Here is a 25498-nt window from a genome sequence, read left to right on the forward strand (position 1 = left end):
TTATATGGAGTTTTCTCTGGAGAAATATATGATATTCATATAGCTGGATTTCATTGATTGCTTCTGGGATGAATCTTCCAGTAAATTGGTTAATGTAATTGTAATGGTTTTATTTCACTCTTCTTAGTGAACTCATTTGACATGGTGATTTCTGTGTCAAGCAAAGATGGATAAAGTTATCAGAATAGCCATGTAGTCTGAAGTTTTTTTAATAATTTAATAATATTGGTATGGTACAGCAACCAACTGTTGCATATTTTATCTCTCTTCCACATCTTTCCCTAAGGATCTGGCAATATAAATGGAGGAGTGATAGAGCTCAGACTGAAGTTATTTTGGGAGCAATTAATTTGCAAAGTGTCTGAAGTATGTGTTGCTGTTGAAGGCAGAAACAAATATTTACTTCTCACCAACCATAACATCAAGCTTTCAGAATGCATTCTGAATTCAATCCTTGGGAGAGAATGGATTTATTATCATGGCATATTACTGGTTAATAAATCGGAGTATCTTTAAAAAGATGTACAAAAGACTTCTTGTACATTAATTTCTATTTTCTTCAGAGCTCCAGATCCAGAGTTTTGTTAACAGTAAGCTTTTTGCTATGAATTTGAAAGTATTTTTCCTGAGTAATTACAGTTATTTCAGAAACCACCGTGTTTGTGAATGTAATATAGAGATATGCACACGTGCACAAAGAGAAGGAAAAGTCTCATTTGTTCATTCATTGTTATAAAAATCAATGGGAACAATGCAGTACTAATACAAATAACAACCAAATGAGCAAGGATTAGCTCAGTAGTTCAGTTATTTAAAACAATCTATTTGTTGTACTGAAATGTTATGTGTCTAATGTTCTAGAAAGAAAATGGTGTTAGTGGTAGAAATAAATCAGGTAGCTACAAAGGCTGGCTTGGCATACTACCTAGACATTATTTGTTTTTAATTACTAATACCCACTCCTGCATGTTCTCACAGAAGGCTTGGGAGAGAAAAGTGGGGTACTGTTTTATTATTGTAGGATGTGAAGAACATAACAAATAGTGGGGGTCTCTCCCATTGCTTAAAATACTCTTGATGTTTTCAGTTTGTTTGAAAATGCAGTGGAAACAGACCTATGTGAAAAGGATTTCTTGCAAGATTCATAAATACCTAAGCAGAAAGTGAACACTTATACTATTTGGATGAAAAATATGGAAAGCGCAGAAAAGATTTATCACTTGAATGAAAAAGCAAATAATGCAATTATAAATACTCAAATCCTAAATTAAACTTCAAAAACAAACATGAAAAAGTGTCAGTTACGTGCATGTATTTAACTGAGAAATTTCCAGTAATTTTCCTGCTAGTTTCTAAATCAAATTTTTGTTACTGCCTTCTGGAGTTTTATACAATTTGGGTTTTATTTCATTTTCCTGAATGTTTTGTAGTTATTTGCAAAAAGGATTTAACAACCCTATCTCAATTCAATTTAACAACCCTATCTCAAGATTATTACTTTACAAATTGTTGCCCTTGATCAATCTTCATGGAAATGAATATAGATTCAAAAAGGAAGTATGAATCATTATGTAATCAGGGGAAGGAAGTCCCAACCCCCCCCAACATTATAATTTGTCAGTAGCAGTTCCTGAAAAGCAAAAAGACTAATGTTTTTTACGTTTTTCCTTTTTGTAGATTCTATAACTGCCATGGCAGATTTTGAACATTCTGGTAATGGCATACCATCTTCTAGTGTCACAATTACATTAGGATCTACTACTTCTGTTTTATTTTTGACCCCTGTTAATGTAAAGGAACAGCAAAATGCCACAACACCAACTGAAACGGAAAATCCTGCAATGGGAATTACTGTTACCACAGAAAGTAATGTGGATATGGCAATATTACATCCTGCTGTGATAATTGGAGTTCCTGCAGTGTTGCTCCTAATCCTCTTGATTCTCCTGGTCATCTTTATTATAAGATGTCGCAATCAGAAGCAAAGCCAACAAGGTAAATATTAACGTAACTTGAGAAATAAGGGTGATGTGGGAGAAGATAGGCATTCATGCTGCAAAGGTAATGTTCAAATTAGTTTTATGTCTTATAAAGCTCTCTAAGCTTAGGTGGCAACTGTGTGAAAAGCCTTGCTCTAATTATAAAATAGATCTGATATGTTTATCGCTGAAGTTTGGGGCCTTTATGTAGCTGGAAATATGGTTACACCTGATTATTAGAATACAGGGTCCATAGAAACACAGTAAGTTGTGTTCACACAAGATTCTAAGGTGTGGTTTGTTTAAGTATGTCACAATGGCTTGGTTCATGCATCATGCATAAAGAAAAAACTAATGAACTCTTTTATGGCACTGTAAAACATGTGAAGCCGCTTATATCTAGAACAAACATCTCTGCCAAGGATACTGGCCTTATTTATTTCTATGACAGAACAGGCTTCCCAGTAAGCCCACACTATCCAAAATTTTAGTAATGGATCACAAACAGAAGTCTTTATTTTTCTTCTGTTTTCTTCTCTTACTGTTGATAAAGTACACTTTGTGGCTGTCACCCCCCAGATGTTATCTATAGAATCTCTGAACAAGCTGTTGAGCAATGCTCCATTCTCGCTTTTCCTTGGGATACCCAGGGATCTGCCTTTGCAATATGATCTGGGCAGAGATCCAATTTTGGGGTCCCACTTGGCCCCTAACAAAATAAAACAAACAGAGGGCTTCTTTTCTACCCTTCTTCTCTTCCTTTGTGTGTGTGTCAAAGTCCTCAAATTTACTTCAGCCATTAATTTCTACTTGGGATTAAAATCCTTTTTATTTATTTATCTTCTTCTTTTATTTCTTTACCTTCTTACTAGTTTATGCAGTACATCTAATATTTTACTGCTTTACATACATGCATACCTATCATTATTCCCCATCACACAGGACTATGCAAATGTGGTAGGACTGCAGCCCCAAAATTCCCAACTAGTTCTTGGAATTGCAGTCCCAAATTCTGAGAAGCACAGCATAAGGCAATACTTTTGCAGAAAAATATGAAGGTGGACTGAGTAAAGTAGAACCTTGTTTCTTGGCTACTAGCATTGTGGAGTGCCTTGGTGTTCCTAAGAGCACCATGAAGGGACATTGCAGGATATTATCAAGTTGTCTTTGCTGAAATGCAAAAAACTCATATTGGACTCAACTTGAAAAGAGTAGTGAGGGAGGACTGAGCATAACTGCCCATTCCTTGCAGTGTACTCTCATAATGTCTGTGTGACCATCGCCTTGGCATTAAGAAGTCCAAGAAAGGAGACTAAGGAACTATTCTATGCATGGACATTGTTCTGTTTAAGCAGGCCTATTGTTTCTTGATGGGGTTTCAGTAGAGGTGAAAGATGTCAAACTAATGGGAGATGTAAGTTATGCCAGCATAGGCCCCATCAGTCCACTTGAAAGGGAAATTATGTTTTAACTACTATTTTTCTAAGGGCAAAGGAAAGTATATTCTTATGGATGATCTCTGGCAGGAGCGGGATGGAGGCAGTGCATCCGTCCTTGCTCTTCTTGACCTCTCAGCGGCTTTTGATACCATCGATCATGGTATCCCTTTGGGTCGGCTCAGGGAGTTGAGGGTGGGTGGCATGGTTTTGCACTGGTTCACCTCCTTCCTCCAGGGCCGGTCCCAATCAGTGGTGATAGGGAGTGAGAAGTCCGACCCTCGACCCCTCTTCTGTGGGGTGCTGCAGGGTTTGATTCTCTTCCCTCTCTTATTCAACATCTACACGAAACCACTGGGTGAGATCATCCATCACCACGGGATGAGGTATCATCAGTATGCTGATGATACTCAATTATACATCTTCGTCCCGGGTGAAGTAAGTGATGCTGTGACCGTCCTCTCCAGGTGTCTGGAGGCTGTGACGGTCTGGATGGGGAACAACAGGCTTCAGCAGAACTCTGGTAAGATAGAGTGGCTGTGGGTGGGGGGCTCCTTGGTATCTGGGAATTTAACATCTTTGGTTCTGGATGGGGTTGCACTGCCCCAGGCAGACCCAGTGTGGAACTTGGGGGTCCTACTGGACTCACAACTCCTGCTCGAAGAGCAGGTGGCAGTCGTGGCCAGCAGGGCCTTTGCACAACTTCATGTTGTGCGCCAGTTACTCCCTTTCCTGGACTGGGAGGCCCTTCTCAGAGTCACTCATGCCCTGGTCATCTCCCATATAGACTACTGCAATGCACTCTACATGGGCCTACCCTTGAAGAGTATCTGGAAGCTACAGCTGGTCCAAAATGCGGCCACGAGAGCAATTTTTGGTGCCCCTAGATTGGCACACATTACACCATTGCTTCGTGAGCTGCATTGGGTGCCAGTTTGCTTCCGGGTGCAATTCAAGGTGTTGGTTATTACCTTTAAAGCCCTTCATGGCATGGTGCCAGGGTACCTCAGGGACCATCTCATGCCCATTACATCCACCCATCCCACCCGATCACGCAGAGGGGGCATGTCATGGATCCCGTCTGTAAGAGAGTTCCATCTGGTGGGGTCCAGGAAGCGCGCCTTCTCTGCAGTGGCTCCTGCCCTTTGGAACATCCTTTCCCCAGAGATAAGGCAGATTCCATCTCTTGTGACCTTCCGAAAACAACTAAAAACCTGGTTCTGCCACCTCACTTGGGGCAGGAGGGATGGTAATCACCCCTGGAGATGGTTAGTGCCCTAAATGGCCTCTTAAACATATGTGAACGATTTCCCAACTAGCATTGTCATCTGGATTTTATACTGTATTTATTTTTAATATTATATTTGTATTTATATTTTTTTATGGTATTTTAATGTTTTATCCTGGTTGTAAACCACCCAGAGTCCTCCCTTTGGGGGGAGATGGGCGGTGGCAAAATTTGATAAATAGATAAATAAATATTCTGCCTTGGGCCTTATTTATTTATTTATTTATTTATTTATTTATTTATTCCATATTGCTGCCCATCTCACCTAAGTGACTCTTGGTGGCTTCCATAATTAAAAATAACAACAAGAATTAAAAACAAAAGCAAAATAAAAGCCATTACAACCAATTAAAACAGGTTGTCCGTTGGGTAAAAATGGTAAGAACGAATCTCATGACATGACCAAATAAAGTCTTGCAAGGCAGAGACTTTCTTATTCTATCTGCATTCATTTTTTGTCAAAGTTGAAGACAAGTCATGTGAAAGGATATTTTTTCTGCTCTTTAATGTGCTTCAGATTATTTAAAGTTTCTTCACCAGTAACATTGATGGATAGTTTTCATGAGCTAGCTTTTCCCAAACTGATGCTCTTCCAATGTGTTGGATTTCAATTCCAGTGATTCCCATCCAGCTGGCTTAAGTACATGCCTTTCTTTTTTTTCCTCAGATGAGCTAGGAAGTGAAAATGGTAAAAGGTAAGAGATTTATAGATTTGCCTCTTGTCATTTGTCATTTTTTATATTTTGGTATGAATTTGGAGGGCCATTTTTTAAAATATAATTTTATTGCAAGTTTTAAAAATAAGAGTAAAAATTAATGCAAACTAAAATAGAATAAGAAAGAAAAAAGAAAATGGAAGAAATAAAAGAGAAAGCTAAAGTGCAAAAAGAAAAAGAAAAAAAGAAAAAAGGTAGAAGAAAAATAGAAAAAAAAAGAAAAAAAAAGAAAAAAGGTATAAAGAAGTAGCTTCCAATCTGCTTTATGGCAGTTATAAGTACAATTGTAAACTTAACATCTTTCTTTAAAGTTACATCATGACTCCGTTGTTTCTATATTCTATCCTATCTAATCATCAGAACCATATGTCATAAGTTCATTTTTTTCTGTTTTACACAAAAAGTCCATAAAGACTATCCAGCCAACAATAAACAAAGACATTGTCTTTTCTAATCAAACAGGTCAATTTGGCCATCTCAGCAAGTTCTATCATCTTCACCAGCCATTCCTCTGTTGTAGGTACTTCTAAATCTCTCCATCTTCGTGGGTACAATAACCTCACTGTGGTTATAATATATAAAAACAGTGTTCCATGACTCTTATCCAACTGTTTATCCCTCAGTCCCACGAGGAAAAGTTCTGGTTTCAGTTGTATATTGATCTTTAAAATCTCTGAATCAGTGTATGCATTGGAACCCAAAATCTTCTAGCTTTTTTGCATGTCCACCAAGCATGATAAAACGACCCTTCTTGTTGTTCACATTTCCAACATAGATTTGAAGTACCTTTATACATTTTAGATAATTTTTCTGGTGTCGTATACCAACGGTACATCATGTTATAAAAGTTATCTTTAAGATTGTAACATAGTGTAAAGTTCAGTCCTTTCAACCACATATTTTCCCATTGTTCCATCTGTATATTCTAACCAAAATTTTTAGCCTACTGTATCATACATTCTTTCACTTGTTCTTCTTCTGTTTCAATTTCAATAAAACTTTATACAATTTAGCAATCACATGTTCATCATTTGTACACAATTCTGTTTCAAAGTCAGGCTTAGAATATTCAATACCATAAGTTCTTTTGTCTACTTGGAATCTTTCTGACAACTGTAAATAGGAAAACCGTTGACAACTATGTCCCTCTGCCATCAGCTGTTTTCTTGATTTTATTTTGTACCCCCCTTGACAGAATTCTAGTATCTCATGGTATGTTAACCATTTGTGTTTGCCTATTATTTCTCATGCTTCTTGTCCTGAGAGCCACAAAGGCATTTTTGAGCACAACCTGGATTTGTTTCTATTCCATATTCTCAATATGGCACATCTAACAGTGATTTTTAAAATCTACGTTAACCTTGACTTTATTGTACCACAAATATCGATGACACCCAAATCTCAGGTCATGTCCTTCTAACTCTAAGAGTCTTCTATTTCTCAGCAACACCCTCTCTTTCATCAAAACCAACAGCAAGCTGCAAAATACAATTTCAAATCAAGTAAATCCAATCCTCCTCTTTCCCTTGGATCCTATAACACCTTATATTTAACTCATGTTTTTTCCCCTTGCTATACAAACTTACATATATCCTTTTTGCCACTGTTTAAATAGTGCATCAGTTGTCAAAACCAGTATTGTCTGAAACAAAACTATCATTCTAGGCAAAACATTAATTTTTATCACAGAAATTCTCCCTAAAAATGACAAATGTAATTTCTTCCATCTTAACATATCTTTTTAAACTTCATTCCATGTCTTAAGTTTATTATTTTGAAAAAGCATACAATTGATATTTGTCATGGTGATAATCAGATATTTTACTTTTTTCTCAATCTTAAAATATGTTTTCTTCATCAATTCTGTTTGATCCTCTATTTTCATGTTTTTTGTTTACATCTTTGTCTTCTGATTACTAATCTTAAAACCTGCTAGTGTATCAAATTATTTTAATTTTTCCATTAAGTTTCTATTCTCTTTAGCAGATTCTTTAAAACTGACACCAAGTCATCAGCAAATGCCCTTAACTTATAAGTTTCTTTTTTAATCTTTACTCCCACAATTCTCTCATCTTGTCTTATCTCTAGTCAATATTTCAAGAACTAAAATAAACAGGAGAGGAGGCCTCAGGCATCCCTGTCTTGTCTCTTTTTGTATTTCACAGGGTTTTGTCAGATCTTCATTGACAATTATTTGTGCTTTCTGTGAAAGGGAAATTGATCATACTCATTTAATAAAATTCTCTCCAAAACTCATATCTTCCAAAACTTTAACAGGAAGGCCCAGTTTAAACTGTCAAAGGCATTCTTTGCATCTAAGAAAATCAATGTGGCTTGTTTTTCATTACATTGCTCCAAGTATTCCAAAATGTCCAACACATTTGTTATATTATCCTTTAACTGTCTTTTAGGTAAAAACCCACATTGATCCTCATAAGTCGCTCTTAGTGAGATGGCCAGTGACAAAATATAAATAAATAAATAAATTCTTGAATAATTATTTTTAACTTCTCAGCCAAACTCATTGTAAACAACTTATAGTTGTTATACAATAATGATATTAGCCGATAGTTTCTTGTTAAAGTCAAATCTTGTCCCTCCTTAGGTATCAGTGCTATATTAGCCGCTTTCCAGCTCTCTGGCATCTTTCCCCTCTGTAAAATAGAATTCACTGTATTTTGTAAAGGCTGTAAAAGTTCACCCCCAAAGCATTTATGGTAAGAAGCCGGTAACCCATCTGGTCCAAGCACCTTTCCTGTTTTAGTCTTTTTTATAGCTACGCAAACTTCCCTTATTGTTATGGGTCCATTCATAATCTGTTTCTGTTTCTCTGTAATCTTCGGTAGATTTTGTTTCTTTAGATATTCATCTATTTTCTTCAGGGAAATTTCTTGTACTTGGAGGGCCATTATCATGGCCAAGAACCACATGGAATCTAGTGGGGCAAGAATAGAATTATTTCATCACAAATGGAGAAAAGGAATATGTTAATAAAAGAATTCCACATCTGATAACAATGGAATTATCACCCTGAGCTTTCTGCTGGGTTGCTACTTTATCTAGATTTGAGTTAGACTTCTATCAGTCAAATAGAAAAAGAAGGAAGAAAAGGTGATATGGATAGAATATCTTTTTGTCCACAAGTGTCAAACCATTTTTGACCTTCTTGAGTATGTAGGAGTAGTTGGTTTTGTGAAGAACTCAATTAAGAAAAAATGGTCTGGGGTTTGCTGGTATCCTGCTATATTGAGAGATTTGAAAATATTTTTTAGAGGAATTTAGCAGCCCTAATCTTCTTTTTAGGGTAGGGGAAATTGTAAAGGGAGCAGTTGTCTTGGTGTCCTGCAAAGAAACATCCAAGTACCTTGCGACGTCTGAAAGGCCAGCAAATAAGCTTTCATGGATCTAAATTAATTTCATCAATAGCAGAGAGATTGTTTTGGGGAGCACCTTTTTATTGATCTTAATTGCTGATAAAGTTGCACAAAGCCTAAGCAATGGCTAAGTTTTTCCTTGCAAGAACCAGCACAGTAGGTCCTCACCCTCACTATTTAGGAGCTACCTCAGCAGAAACATTCACAACTGCCTTTCATGATCTGTATAAGGTTGCTTTGGATATCAGTGAAACTTGCCATACATGGTTACATCCAGAGTTAGAGTTGAGTCTGCTCTGTTGTGAAGTTCTTTAGCCATCCAGTAATGTTTGCTAATTCAACAACAACTGTGTAATGAATAATATTTTTTTCTAAACTAAAGCCACTAGTTGGTAGCCACTTAGCCATCCCTGAGCATGTGCCAGATATAAAAAAAATTATTTAAAAAAATCTATCTTAAGAAGAACAATTCTAAATTGTCAGCTCTAAAATATTTTTTGTTTGTTTTCTTATTCAGTCCTATTTTTGAAGAGGACACACCCTCTGTAATGGAAATTGAGATGGAAGAACTGGATAAATGGATGAATAGCTTAAAAAGAAATGGTGTGTATTTATCCCCATCTGACCCACAAACATCTTTCTTTTCTGGTATGGCTGTCTCTGACATAGTTAACAGTTTTAGATAATAATAACACATCATAAAATGAGACTAGCATGACATGCTCTGTATTTTAGGGATTCTAATTTTTAAAGATGAGCTAATATAAAAAGGTGTCCCTTTATATGTGAAAGCTTTTATCCTGAACATATAAATGTTTATGATATTTTTAAATGTGCCAGGTATTTCTTGAGTTTGGCAGGATTTTAATGTTAAAGGGAAGGTGTTGGCATTAATTTATATTATACTTCACAATTGACTCACAACTTCTAGAAAACTTATTTTTCTTCAATCCTCTCTTTGGGATAATTGTATAAAGAAGGTGATGACTACATTGGGCCTTTCGTGTAGTCCTTTTAGATCCGTGTTTCTCAACACTGGGAACTTTAAGATGTGTGGACTTCAACTCCCAGAATTCTCCAACCAGCCATGCTGGCTGGAGAATTCTGAGAGTTGAAGTCCACACATCTTAAAGTCCCCAAGGCTGAGAAACACTCTTTTAGATTAACTACCCAACTGCCATTACCTGGAACAAAATTATTTTTTTCTTCATTAGCAGATGGCTAGCTGTGGTTATTGTACAGTCTGGAAGAGAAGACAGAATATCCAATTGGTTTTAAAGCTGTGTTTCCTGGCTCCTTTAGTTTAATCACCATATACGTTTGTCTCTCTTGCTAGATTAAATCAAGCTGCTTGGCGGGGGGAATGTGGGATCAAGCTGTTTGTCCAAAAAAGAACTGTAACAATGTTTGGCTTTTAGGGGAAAGATGACATAAAAAATCAGAAAAGGGGTGAAACATATGTGGCACCAAGAGGCTGAGTACTGTTTGTGGGTGGTTTGTTGGGGCATCCCAAGAGGATGATTGGGGTTCCGGTTTAATTTTGTTTTTATGGTTTTTACTGTGTTTGTGGCTTTGTTGTTGTTGTGGGCCACCCAGAGTTGTGTTCTAAGATGGGCAGCCGCACAAATCTTTTAAATTGTAAAAATTGTAAACCAAAACCAAAACCAGTGGTTTAAAGTCCCTTTCCTAGCCTGGCACCTTCCTGATGGATTGAATTGTAACACCTGCGCTGGCTGGAAAGCTATCAGATTTAGTCCAATTGTTCAGTGGTTGAGACCCTGTACACCAAGAATCTAGTTTAGAGTAAATGTAAAAAGGCCAGCCATGTCAGGAGGAAACTGCATGTCTCAGTACAATTCTTATGTAAGTTGTGCATCAACTTTTACACTGGAAAGTACAGTCCATATAAAACCTATGCCTTGTTACCTGAAACTGTTAGGAACCCTTTTGCATAAAAGTTATCTTCTGCTCAATGGCCAGTCTGGTTCCTCCCCCCAGCCTTTTATAGTAGGATTGAGGACATATCTCTACTTGCAGATTATCAAATATGTTATTATTCCTACAGTAGGAATTCATACAAGTCTATTTTCATAACAAAAAGCAATGGAGGCAGGATATTAGAGGATTATTAAAATATGTATTATTGTTATCATTGTGACCCAGTTGTAGCAGATATCCATGCAGACAGTGGGCAGCAGATACCACAAAAGTTCTGTGTATGCAACTTGCTCCAACTGAGGGTGGAAATGTTTAGGCTTTATGAATCTCTTTCTAGTCCAACATTGATAAATTCTATCCCTGGCTAAAAAAAAAAATCCTTAAAGGGGTCAGCCCACTAATTCACAGATGAAAACTTCTCCTTTTCCTATGGTCATCTCTCCAGGCAAATACTGAAATGACTTTCAGATAAATCAGGCTTGAGGGAAGGAGTGTTCACAGATCTTGATTAAGCTCTATGAGCAACTAAGCCTAAGTACATTCAGTTTTCAGAATCCAGACTAATTCCTTGGTTGTTGGTACAGCATCCATAAACTTGGCCATCTCATCCTCTGACCCTGAGCTCGAGGCCAGAATAGCAACAGTTGCTACAATAAAGTGACTGACTTGCTTACTGTCCTGTTCCATGCAGCTTTATATACCATATGTCAACTTGACGACTGCATTACTAAGAATGTCTATAACTTTGCATGGCATGGCGGGGGAGGCGGTTGGTGCTGTAGCATTTTCATTTTCCTCACCTGAGAAATACACAACTATTTTGGAACTAAAGATGTGCTTGATTTGAATACCATGCTGGGACAAAACTAAACTAGACTGAATTTAAATTCAATTAATTATATACAGTTTAATTTAATATTCCTCATGTATGTAATCATTTTCCCCTCTTGCAATAATTCAATTTTTAATTTGATGATAACTTGCAAAGGAGTTCTGAGACCGTATACAAGATTTCTGGAATTGCATGCTACAGGGCCGCAGGTAGTATACACACTCAATTCTCTGATACTGTATATATTTTTATAATATAATAATGATGATAATATTCCTCCCTCCAAAGCTTTTATGTCTTTTGAAACAAATAGATTTCCAGTACCTGACAGCAAAATCCCATCAAACACAACTGCATTGTGTCCAGCTAAACAGGCTTCATGTAAGCAAACAAGTAAATGTTCCTTGCTAGGTAAATCATTTTGGAAAACCACAAAATGTCTGCACATATAGCAGAGGAAATAAAAGGAGGAAGTGTAGTTTTAAACTGCACCAAAATAACAAAAGGATCAGAACTGATAACGGCTGAGAGCTTTCACTAGGGTTAAAGCTTCATTCTATATCTTTGCTCAATATACTCTGCAATGTCACTTACCTCTGATTTGCAACGCTATCTCTTGCCAGAACAGTATGAGCTACAGCAGGCCTGATCGTCTACTATGCAGCAAAAGATGGAGTGCTAGGCTTTATATGTGATGCTACTTGCCAATGATCTTCAATGGGCTTGGAGCATCAGTTTGCAGCATCATACTTGCCACAGCATGAAGTCAACAAGAGCCCACAAACTCCCCAGAAGAGCAATCCAGCAGAATAACATATGTGACAATTCACAATAGTATAATGGACAGTTTATTGTTATCCATTTTATTTTTAGCTGGTTGGCAAAAGCAAAATACTGGAGAGGAAAGTTGTTTATATATACAGATAATGCATTCAGATAAATGAAACAAAGGCTACTATGGCTTCTGAAACATTCAGAGGGTTTCTTTTTAATATAAACATAATATTTTAAAAAATTATGTCCACGTTCTGCAGGAACCCATCATGCCATCCCCCAAATTCCCAAGGCTAACAGTTCATTGTCTCTTCACAGAAGAATGTGATTATCTGCCTCCTGTAAAAGAAGAGAAAGACTGTAACACCAACCCAAGGTACTTGTAATTCTTAATTTTTGAAAATGGCACTGTCAGTGGATCCACAATTGCAAAATTGTTCATCATCCTCTTTCCCCTTCTTCCTTGAAATCTCTTTTGCTTCTAATATCCAAAATTATTCTTTTACTTGAAGCACAGGATATATTTACTTTGGTTCCTCCAGAGAATGATGGAAAGTTGAATTCTTCTCTTGGTGAGATTGAGCAGAAGCTTCTTTTGTAGATGGCCTGCCATAAATGCAACATCTTTTCAGTGCAGAGACCTTCTTCTTCTGCCTGATCCTTAGTTCTATAATCACTGAACATGATATTGCATCAGTTTTCCAGGGACAGAACCAGTTCCATGGTTCTGGAAAAAATGGCATTTCTCCTTTCCCCTGTAATTTTCTCCTGTGCTTTCAAAATCTGCTCCTGAGAATTAGGGTGGGGCTGGGGGCTTCTAGAGCAGTTTTGTGGTAGGGAAGACCTAAGAGGAAAGAGAAGGGCAGAGGTTCTCTGGGTTCCTCTAGTAATTAACACATTAAATGGACCTTCACCCAATTATGCATGCTGTAGAAATAACTTTGTTTTTTTCCTAAGGCGACTTATAGTAATAATTACTATAGATATTGTACAATGTGAAAAAGAAAATAATTTTAAAACATGCTTTGAAAAAAACTTTTTTCTTGCTGACACTGTCCAAGAATGGGCTTTTACAAATTCAACCCTTAACTTCTCAAAAGCCACAGCCGTTTTCAAGGTTATTTAAAAAATACCACTATATTTGAAGGGAAGGCAATAATCAGATTTATTTTCCCATCTTAGCTACATTTTCAAGTAGAAAGTCCAGTAGGAAATGTTGGATGATGCTTTTTGACTGTGTGATAAAAGAGCCAAGTCGATGGATGGGAGGAAAAGAGGAAAGAAGAATGGTTGTTACCACTAGATGGCTCTACCTTATTATAAATGATGGTGGTAGTATAGGCTCATATACCTTTATTCTAATTCCCAGAAATTGCATGTTTTGCTAAACCAAAAGATGTAGAAAATAAGTTTAGTGCAGCATGAGAGGTGAGGACAAAAAACTTGAATAAAATCTCTTGGGAGGCAAGTCTCTTACCATTTGCTCTGGGGTAGCTTTCTATACCTAGTACATGCCATATGTGTTGGAAGTATACCCTGTCCCACTAATTTTCAGCCACCATGGTCAGTATTCTGGGCATTGTAGTCCAAACACAGCTGGTGCTGCTACCTGATGTGACAGTAGGAGGATAAAGTTATGTACAACATGATAACCTGGAAGATGTTGTCCCAATGAACTATTATACCATATTAACACACACCGTGATGACCTGTGAGTAAAAAATCTTCTGAGTTTACTACAAATTAGTGCTTTAAACACAATTTCTAAAACTAGCCAAAAGACTTACATAAGAATTCAGTCCAAAGCAACCAAGTAATGCTTGTATTTTATAGTTGAGACATGAAGGTTGAGATACAAGTAATCCGTTTAAGTGCAGTCATGACAGATTTCAAAATATGGGTAATTTTGAAAGAATGGCAAACATAATATCCAGCATTATAGCTGAGAAAGATAAAGGTTCATTGCCCATAGCTTCATGGGCAATTTGCTTTGTTTTGCTCCTTTAAGAGATGGGCAAGTATTTCTTTATAGCACCTGAAAGTTAAAACCTTTTGCCACATTACTGAACCTCATCCATGGCTTGATCAGTAAATTCTTTCCTATACTGTATCCTGCCTGACATCTTCTAGCTCCTGGCCATGAGATCATGGGACAAATTTTATAAATATAATTACAAATATGCACATAGATAGATAGCTACAGACAGTTGTGTGGGGGTGGGAGTGGGGTGGAATAGAAGGAGGCATGTGGTAAAGAAAACAAGAAATAAAGTAAAGATTCATGAAGGAATCTGGCATGTGGAAGTCTTCTTTCAGTATAGAACTCCACAGGAGATATCGTAACTCTATAACTAATGAAGTATTGAAGGAAATATGATTAACTTTATATTACAACCACAGATTCTTATTAGAGGGCTGTGGGTTTCAGGCTGGCCCATGATTAATGTGTTTTATCTTATATTATTTTTTACTGGAAAAAAATGAAAAGAATTTATGAGAAAACAGATAAAGGCAAGGGGATCTCTTGGCTCAATGTGTATAAGCATTTATATATTTAAGTGTCTGCAAGCATTCAAGATTGTAAATCCATCCTTGCTTAATCACAACCATTCTAATAGTTGCAGGAAATCAATAACTCTCTTATTCTGTATGATAGCAGGTTCTGTGCAATTGAGACATTTATATACTCATAATAATACATACTTATATATTATTGGCTTATAGTTCTGTAATGACAAATACCCTTTTCTTTTTTAAGTCTCAGTTAAACATTGGAATTGTGCTGGCCAAGACCTAGCTAGAAAGAAGAAATGAATAGTGAGCATGTTTAAGAAAAACTTTGCTCAAATGTTGAGATGAATGTTAATCTTAAAAATTTTTTTATACAGTGATTGCGAACCTTGAGATAAAGAAGGAATTGTGTGAAATAAAGGAAGAAGAGCAGAAGTAATATTATTGCTGAGTTCCTGGACGCTCTGGATGCCAATGTTTCTTTTTCTTTAATTGTTCCTGCTGGTTTTGTTCTACATATTGATAAAATTCTGCAAGATGGAAATCCTGAAATCAACCTTTACCACTGTGAAAGTCAGGAGGCATGTGTAGAGAACAATATTTTTCAGGTATTTCCTCAGAGCAGTTTGTTCTCCCTACCCTTTTTATTGACACAAATGATATATTTTGTAAGATTGCCCATTACAGTAATGCCTGCAACTACAAAGGTACTGTGCCCTTCATGGTGAAGTTTCTTGCTCTGGAAAGCAAAATTCACCGTTCCGAAATATGATCCATGGCATTGGTTTTGCTGATGGTGATACCTCATGAAGATGTGTACAGATGAGGGCAGCAGAAATTCAGCTTGTACAGAGAATGTTGCACCAACATTTCAAATACTTAGGTGCAATCAGTGGATTTGGAATATGCAGATAACTATGAGGATTTGTTAAAAAAATTATGTCTTTGTGGATAATGTCATTACACAATTTAGTCATTAGATGGCACTGGCTTTAATTTTATCTGGGAAGAATCTACAGTTTTCTGTTCTGTTCTTATTTAAGGGAGACAATAAAGTTTCTATCTAGTTTCTTGACTGTATGTTTTCTAAGCCTTTTATTTTAATAATTATAGGGTTTCACAGGGCATAAAGTTTTACAGCAAATTTCAGCCATAAATCTGCTCAACATGTAAAAGCCAGCAGTGGCACACATTCCAATTTCTCTAAGAGCAGGATATTTCTTCTGAATAGTCCTTGATAAAAAAAAAGTATTTAGAGAACTGGGCCATACACATGCACCAGAAACAAAACAAAATAATTCACCCTCTGCCTTCTAGGATACTAGAAAGTGGTAGAATGACTTTTACTACATTGTAGTACATTGCTCAACACCACTTGTGTTAAGCTAAGGATCATATAATTCCTGACCACTAACCATGCTGCGATGTGGCTGATGAGAATTGGGAATCCAATATAATGGAAGTGTACAGATTTTCTATGCCTGCAATACTGCCCTTGGTTTGTGGTTGTGAAAGTTAACAAACTGTGGGTCCCTTTCCAGCAGGTAAGCTCCAAATAGTTGGAAAAAACACCCACCAAGAATGACCACTTATCAAACTGAGAGTCCCCTTACTATTGTCCTACTCACTTCCTTTAGGACAAAAAAGTATCAACTGAGCTATTCATCTTTAGCCTGTTTCTAAATTTTCTATTTATGCTAGATTAACTTTCCCTTACTCCTTGGCTACTGTCCTAACAGCCAGGAACCACGCTGAGACAAAGAACAGGTCTCTAGTGTTTTATTGCTGCTTCATAACAGGAAAATCCTAACAAACTGAAGAAGCATGGGAAAAACCCAGACAGATAAACCCCAAAGGTTAAGGTGGGCCCGATCTGTATCTCTTGGAATGGCCACCTAATTCCTCAGTGCTACGCATGCGCTTTGCAGCCTGGATGGGAGCCCCCTGCTCGCCATCTGTACTCATGACAGCTACATACATTAACAAATTCCTAGAAGTGCATTTTCTAGACCACTCATCTTCCATCCCTGAATATGAACCTGTATCCATCTAACATCTACTGTTCTATTATTATATATAATATTTTCTATGTTAGAAAATAGATAAACTAGCCATTCTCTAGCCCAAGTGAAATAATAGCTGTAGCAATAATAGAAAATGGCAAATACAATCTATAAATATAAGAATGCCCTTGTTCCCAATAGTTTATAGGTACTTATCATTCAGATGTAAATTCTTACCTGAATGTATATATTTAACTCAGTTTTGTATTTATAATATAACTCAGTTAAGGAACACTATAAAATATGGTGGAACAGAAGTTAGAAAAAGTTGCTCATGTGGTATAGACTTGACTTTATCACTTAGATCCTCTTTCATGTTACTGCTGGCCATCTGACTGAATATAAATTATACACACACACACACACACACACATATATATATGCCTCTTTTAACATAGTGGACCTCTTTTCCATACCAAATCATTTTAAGGGTGTGGGAAAATGAATAGAGAAATCCTAGAGCCACTTAGGGTTAGAGTTAGGCTTCCTTGAAATTGGTCAGAGAAACCGACTTCCAGTGGGAACATGGCTGACTGAACAGCTGTGCTTGCAAGCTCCATGGGCAGATCTGACAAGGTGGCTTTTTTTCTGGGCTCAGGCAGGCTTTTCCTGAAGCCCTAGAGTGATTTTATGGATGGAACACACTCGGAATCATCCCATTTTGTTGGAATTACCAGGGATCAACTCAGTATAGTCTCATAAGGAGGTCGCTCCAGCAAATTTCATCTCTATTGTGCTTGTGGGATGTCACATGGGTCACCTGACTTCATCTTCCTCCTTCTTCTTGGACTTGGGGATTAACAGTCTCCATTACCTCATGGGCAGACATGCAAGCAGAAGCTGCTGCAGGAATGCAGCCCTCCCCCAACCATCCTCTGCTACAAAAAAGCACTGATGATTAAGTGCTTTCTATTATGAACCTACCTGTAACCAGATCTACTGAATAAAAGGAAGCTATCTTTATTTTTCTTCATCTAACTATAGTGTGAAGACTGAATTTATTTCTGAACACAATTAAGCTTAATGTGCAAGTTCCTTTTTTGGTTCATGCTTCTACTCCGCAAGATTGCTGTTAGCTGCTTGGAGTTCTTTTATTAACCTTTAAAAACTCCATCAAGGGTTATGGGCCCAGTACAGCCCAGCGCAGCCCAGCAGAGTCCAGTATACTGACCAAGAACTGATTTTTGAAAAGACTTTGGCCTTACAGCCAAAAAGAAAGCCTCTTGCACATTTAAAAAGGCAAAGTTCAGAAAGTTTTTTTTCTTCTCTCTGAACAATGGAGAGAGAGGAGTGAGTTCCCTCCATACCAAGACTGACTGAAGATAATTACTCAGCATGGCTATTCAGATTGAGGATGCAGCTAGATTTCTGAAGATTGCTTAGATGCTCTGGATTTACCTGAACCTAAATCAGAGAATGGGGAGGAAGCCAAAAATGAATGGAAGAAAAAGGATAAGTGAGCTAAAATTCTTATTGCCAGATCCCTTCCAGATCACAGATTAGCAGAGATTAAAAATATTTCTACTGCTAAGGAAGTGATTGAGAATTTGTGCACCCTACACTCAGAAGCTGATGATCAGAAAGTGATCTCTTTGTTACGAGAACTGCATGCATGCAATTTGGAAGACAATGGAAATAGAAATGACCACCTGATCAGGCTACAGGCAATCTTTGATCAGCTGAGCACAGTCCAGAATTTCATGAATGAAAAACTTAAGATGTCTTTCATGCTGACTACTTTACCAAATAATTTTTTTCCATTTGTTACTGGTCTGAATATAGAAAGGAAAACTTTTTCTCAGCTCTTGGAAATGATCAGATGAGAAGCTCGAAAACAAAATTTGAATAACAACAGAGAGGCTGGCAGAGAGATTGGTTACCTAGCAACGAAGGGTAGACATGAGCCAGAGCAATCAGTGACACATCAGAAAAACAAAAGGAAAGGAAAAGCAGCCATTGTGTGTAATTCATGTGAAAAGCAAGGACATATTGCAAGGTTCTGCAGAAACAAGAAAGTTTTTTCCAAGAATAAAGCCAAGGAAAAACCTTTTAAAGGTGAAAAGGCTTTACACACAGTTTATAAAGCTTATACTAATAAATGTCCTAGATGATAGGTAATCGATTTGGGGGCCAGCAGGCATCTATGTGGGAGTAAATGTGACTTTTGTGAGCTAAATGAAACCACAGAAGGAAGCATAACATTAGCAGATGGCAATTCAATTTTGATTCAAGGGAAAGGAAGTGTGCCATTGCGATGCATCAATGGAAGTGAACACAAATATCTCATAGCAGCAGATGTTTCCTATGTACCAGACATAGAAGCCAATTTACTAAGTATCTCAACATTGAATAACAAATGTTTTGATGTGATTTTTAATGCTAATCGACAATGTAATGTCACCAGTGGAGAAAAGATTTATGTTACAGGTTTTCAAAAGGATGGTGTCTACCAGGTACACTGCGAACACACCGCCACCAGATATCAGCCTCGCCTAACAGCAGCAAAAGAAGGACAACAGCACCACCACTTGGCACAGATGTTTTGTGCACCATGATTTTAACGCAGTTTTAAGAATGAAAACTAAAGGCATGGTAAGAGATTTTGAAATAAGCAACCATGATTAATGCCAATTGAAAGGTGTGATATGCATCAAAGGAAAGGCAGCAAGACCAGCCATACCCAAACAAAGGGAAGGGTGGGCAACCAAGACACTCGAACTTATCCACACTGATTTGTGTGGACCTCTTCAATCATCAGCGGCCAGAAATAAATATGTTTTATGCTTTATAGACAATTTTTCCAGATACTGTGTAACCTACCTAATGAAGGAGAAATCCCAAATAGTGGACAAGCTGAAAGCGTATGTAGCCATGGTCACCAACAAGTTCAACAGAACCCCTCAAGCCCTCCAAAGTGACCGCAGAGGTGAATTTATTTCACAAACCATGCAAACATACCTAACACAACTACGTATAGAACACAGACTAACCACTCCATATACACCTGAACAAAATGGAGTTGCAGAAAGGAAAAACTGCTCACTAATGGACATTGTTAGATGTATGCTTTTAGAAGCAGATCTGTCTGACAAATACTGGGCAAATGCTATTTTAACAGCTACATACTTACAGAATAGACTGCCAACCAAAGCCAACAAGGTAACACCTTTTGAGCTATGGCATGAATGCAAACCAAGTGTACAGCATCTGAGAGAATTTGAATCCAAGGCTTATGCGCACATACCAATGGAGAAAAGATCCAGACTAGACCCCAGAGCTGAAGAAGGCATCATGATCAGGTATGCCGCAGGAAGCAAGGGATGCAGAATCCTGAACCCAAAGACAGGAAAAGTAAGGACATGCAGAGTGGTGTACTTTGATGAATGAGAGAGGCTACCATAGTCATGCTGATGATGACTGCACAGAAACCAACAGCAGCAGTTACCGGCTTGACATGTTTAGCCGAACATTCGAAGACACAACCACCACACTGACCCAGAGGGAGATAGAAGCCCAGGCAGAAACTCCACCAGAGTCAGATGACAAGGCTGAGGATGCAGAAGGGGTTGAACCACCAAGCGCCACTCTTGAACCTGCTCCAAGACACTCATCATGACCCAACAAAGGAGTTCCAGCTGAGAGACTCACCTACCTCCCAAGGTTGTTGTTACCAAAAGAACCTGCATCGTGGAACGAAGTGCAGCAAATGCCACCAGATGAAGCAAGCAAGTGGAAGAAAGCAGCACAAGAAGAGCTAGAGGCTCTACACAAGAACAAAACATGGACTTTGACAAAACTATCAAAAGGCAAGAAAGCCATAGGATGCAGATGGGTTTTCAAAGCCAAACAAGATGAAAATGGAGAAGTACAAAAATACAAAGCTAGACTAGTTGCAAAAGGCTATTTGCAAAAATATGGACTTGATTACGATGACTTTTTTGCTCCCGTTGTAAAACATACCACAATCAGAATGCTCCTGATTCTAGCAGCATCCAGGAACATGAGTGTTGCACACCTAGATGTAAAGACCACATTTCTACATGGAGAGATAGAGGAAGAACTATACATGCTACAACCTCCAGGCTTTTTCAATCTCAAGACACAGCAACTTGTTTGCAAACTTAATAAGGGGATTTATGGCCTGAAGCAAGCAGCAAGAGCATGGAATAAGAAGTTGAACCGAGTACTTCTTAAGCAAGATTTTGTTCAAGGCAAAGCTGATCCCTGCCTCTACACAAGACAGAGAAATGGCAGAGAGGTGTACGTTCTTTATTGTGTGGATGATTTGATGATTTGCCATAATAACAAAAAGGACTTTGATGAAATAGTGTCCAACCTGAACAAAGAAGTAGAAGTCAAGCATCGGGGCAACGCCAGCTACTACTTGGGGATACAGATTGAAAAAGAAGAAAATTGAAGCTTTCTTCTAAGCCAGAAGCAAAAGATCCTAGAATTGTTGGAGACCTTAAGACTGCAAAATGCCAATCCTATGCCAACACCAATGGAAACAGGTTTCCACAAGCAACAGGAATCTAGTGAACCTTTACCTGAGAACAATGGCTATAAAAGTGCCATAGGTAAGCTATTGTATCTAGCCACTACCACTAGGCCAGACATAGCAGCTGCAGTAGATGTTCTATGCAGAAAAACTAGAGATACTGGACTGGTGTTAAGCAGGTGGGAAGGTACCTAAAGGGCACTATACACCTAAAACTAAAGCTACCAGCCACTGACAATTCTAAACTAGTGGGGCTTACAGATGCAGATTGGGCAGAAGACATTACTGACTGTAAATCCACTAGTGGGCATGTATTTTTCTTTGGGGGTGGAGCAGTAAGCTGGTGAAGCTGTAAGCAAGCTACAGTTGCACATTCATCCACAGAAGCGGAGTATGTGTCAGCAGCAGAAGCATGCAAAGAGGTTTCATGGCTCAAGCTACTGCTTGAAGACATGGGAATAGAGGAATCTACCCCTGTTCAGGTCTACAAAGACAACCAAAGTTGTATTAGATTCTCATAGTCAGAAAAGATTAATGGGAGAACTAAACACATTGATGTTAAGTATCATGTAGTAAAGGACATGCAAGAGCAAGAAATAGTCAGACTAGACTATTGCCCCACAAGGCACATGACTGTGGACATTCTCATGAAGCCATTGCTGAGGAGCAGTTACCAAGAACTGCAGAAGAAGTTGACCCTTGAGGACTCCGACATGCTACCTTGAGAAGGGGTCCCTCACCATTGTCTCATAAGCATAAGGGGTTCTTTCTAGTAAACACATCTCCGTTGTGCTTGTGGGATATCACATGGTCACCTGATTTCCACTTCCTTCTTCTTGGGTTTGGGGATTAACAACCTCCATTACCCTTTTGGCACACCTGCAAGCAGGAGGTGCTGCAGAATGCAGCTCTTGTCCTTTCATCTCGCTTGCATGCAGACATTTCTATTTCCATAAGAATGTCACAAAGAACCAGTGATGATTAAGTACTTTCTACTATGAATCTACCTGTATCCAGATCTACTGAATAAATGTAAGCTATCTCTATTTTTTCTTCATCTAACTACTGTGTGAAGACAGAATTTATTTTCTGAACATAATTAAGCTTAATGTACAAGTTTTGGTTCATGCTTCTACTCTGCAAGTTGTTAGCTGCTTGGAGTTCTTTTATTAACCTTTAAAACTCCATCAGGAGGAACCCTTGAAATATTTTTCAGGCCTCAGGAAAGCCCTGCACATTCAGGCTGAAATATAGGCCAGAAGTTACAAAATTATTATATTCGTTTCATGTGTAGGCCTGTATATATGCATTAACAGTGCTCTTAAATAAAGAATGTAACTTACCTCTTTAATGTGAAGTTGCCTGAATTTGAAATATCTCTTTTAAATAAATCATGATCTCCCAGGGAACCCCTAGTGACCTCTTACAGAACCCTAAGTTTCCATGGAACCCTGGTTGAGAAACCCTGGTTTCGATGGTTTAGACATTGATGCTAATCAGAATAAAATCTTGCTATCTAATATAAGTCTTCACTGTCTAGAAGAGAGAGATTATTAAACTATTGCTGTAATAGAAGCTCAGTAAGCCCAACTTATTTGGTGCTCTCCAAGGTCCTGGGCCTTGGGTTTTGCCATCTTTCTCTTTTTACTGAAGGTTCTGTTCTAACCTTTCCTGCTGCTTTAATTATTCCTTCAGGGGTCAAGGAGTGAGATTTATATGTTATATTTAGAAATCAGACAGAAATAGAAGACTGGTTGAAAGTAAGGCACCTTACAGTACAGACACCTTCTCTAGCCAATATGCCAATATGCTATCTGTTATTACAGTATCTATTTGCCTCCAGCTGACTTTGAGTATAAATGTGCAAGTACATACAAAAGGACGCGGTGGTGCTGCGGGTTAAACCACTGAACTGCCAATCGGAAGGTCGGCGGTTCGAAACCGCACGGCGGGGTGAGCTCCCGTTGCTAGTCCCAGCTCCTGCTCACCTAGCAGTTCGAAAACATGCAAATGTGAGTAGATCAATAGGTACCGCTTCAGCGGGAAGGTAACGGCGTTCCGTGTTGTCATGCCGGCCACATGACCACGGAAGTGTCTACGGACAAACGCCGGCTCTAAGGCTTAGAAACGGAGATGAGCACCGCCCCCTAGAGTCGGACACGACTGGACTTTACGTCAAGGGAAACCTTTACCTTTACCTACATACAAAAGGATGACAAATATTTGTCAATGCATTTTCACTCAAAGGAAACTTTGCAATGCTATCTTTGGAAGTTGCACCACCATGGTTAAGTGACAGGTACTTAACAGTTTGTTATCATTATATACTAGAATTCAAAAAGGTGCTTCATAGTCATCAAAGCAACTACATCTTTTGTAAAGCTTGCATAGTTGTTGAGGAAGGTGTTCCAAATTCTAAATAAGATAAAATACCAAGACTGAGTTGCTGTGGGTGTTTGGGCCACCCGGATCAGGGGAAATCTCTGACCTTAGATGGGGTGGTGCTTCTCCATTCAAGGATGGTGTGCAACTTGGGGGTGTTCTTGGACTCACAGCTCCTGCTCAGTGAGAAGGTGGCAGCTGTGACCAAGAATGCCTTTGCACAGCTCCATCTGGTGCTCCCGTTGCACACTTTCCTAGATTGGGAGCCCTTTGGTGAGGATGACTGAAGCCTTCTTTTAACTTAGGTTGTTTTTCTTTTGTTTCTACCCAGTTTGTTATTCTGCCATTTCTACCCTTTTTTGTTTCTTGGTTTTTTTTTCTCTTGTCTTGTTTTCATGTTTTCATGTTTTAAATCATTTGTAAACTGCCCAGAGTCACTGGGAGTCAGGCAGAATATACATTAATAATAATAATAATAATAATAATAATAATAATAATAATAATAATAATAATTTGCTTTCATTATTAAATTGCTCTTACCATTAGGATATTTTGTCTATTGTTTAATTAAAAACTACCTTCTTCTAACTCAATGGTTTCCAACCTGTGGTCCAGGCACCACTGATGAATGAAAGTATTGCAGGTGGTTCTTCATGTGGGCACCAAATAAAAATATTTTTTAAAATAATAGCTAAAATTTCAGGACATTTGTCAACCCCTTGAAAAAAAGTCAAGCAGGAAAACCAAATCTTGTAAGATTTGACAAACTCATGAGATCTTGGTCACTTAAAAAAAAACCTCTTTAATGTTTATTCAATTTTGGGATCAGTAGATATAATGGGAGATCATGTATGCTCTGGCACCTGCAGATGTCATTTTGCTGACCCGTGGGTTATGTAGTGATCTTCAAAAGCTCTCAGTTGTCATGTAGTGGGCCTCCACCTCAATAAATATGCCTAGTTAATGACATTTTTCCTCATCAGGTCTGGTTTCTATACCAATAAAGAAACTGCATACTTTTGAGGCTGGGAAGTCTATATTAAATTTCAAAGGGAATAAAAGCCCTAGTCATGCTCAGTCAAAATATATAGTATTAAAAGGTCTTTATTACAAGTATATGGTACAATTGGCAGATGATTTATTTCTTTAACAAAAGTCAGAGAATACTTGTAACTCACCAACTGTCAAATAAGTATTTAAAGCCTAACAAATATCTGGGTGGAAAGTGGACACATTTTTGCCTATGTGTAATATACAACTCTCAAACTGTGAGAGTTGTATTATTGTGGCAGTACATAAACCTAATAATTAAATACACATACAAATAAATAAATGGGAAGCTGATCCCTGTAAAGAAAGACTGAGCTCATCCAAGACAGTAATTTTTTTTAAAAAATCCTGTTGCCAGTGAATTGTGTCTGCAGCCTTGCTCTTGAGAACTGAGTTGGCCTGGCTGCTGAGAGGAAAGGCCTTATCCACGGACTAGTCAGTTTCACATCTTTCTCAATTACCTCTTCACAGAAATTTGCTTCCTCAGTCTGTATGTTGCAATGAGCCTCTTGGACACCTGCAAAAAACATTGACCGCAGTGTAGGTCTTTCCTTCTCTTATTCTCATTCTGAATTGATCCTACTAAATTGTGGTAGAATAATATTTTGAACAGGGATGCCAGTTCAGATTAAGCACCATAGCAAGGTTCCTTGGCTT

General features: G+C 38.0%; 1 protein-coding gene across 1 annotated transcript; it reads left to right on the plus strand.

Annotated features, from left to right (window-relative positions):
* Positions 1 to 1682: 1682 nt before the first annotated feature.
* On the plus strand, positions 1683 to 15302 carry TMEM154 (transmembrane protein 154). The gene is made up of 5 exons (XM_063310069.1): positions 1683 to 1995; positions 5371 to 5398; positions 9311 to 9396; positions 12656 to 12713; positions 15226 to 15302. Exons 1-5 carry the CDS (start codon positions 1692 to 1694, stop codon positions 15239 to 15241), a joined length of 492 nt encoding a protein of 163 aa, XP_063166139.1. The 5' UTR covers positions 1683 to 1691; the 3' UTR covers positions 15242 to 15302.
* Positions 15303 to 25498: the final 10196 nt, after the last annotated feature.

The sequence above is a fragment of the Candoia aspera genome, chromosome 8, assembly GCF_035149785.1.
Source record: "Candoia aspera isolate rCanAsp1 chromosome 8, rCanAsp1.hap2, whole genome shotgun sequence".
NCBI lineage: Eukaryota > Metazoa > Chordata > Lepidosauria > Squamata > Boidae > Candoia > Candoia aspera.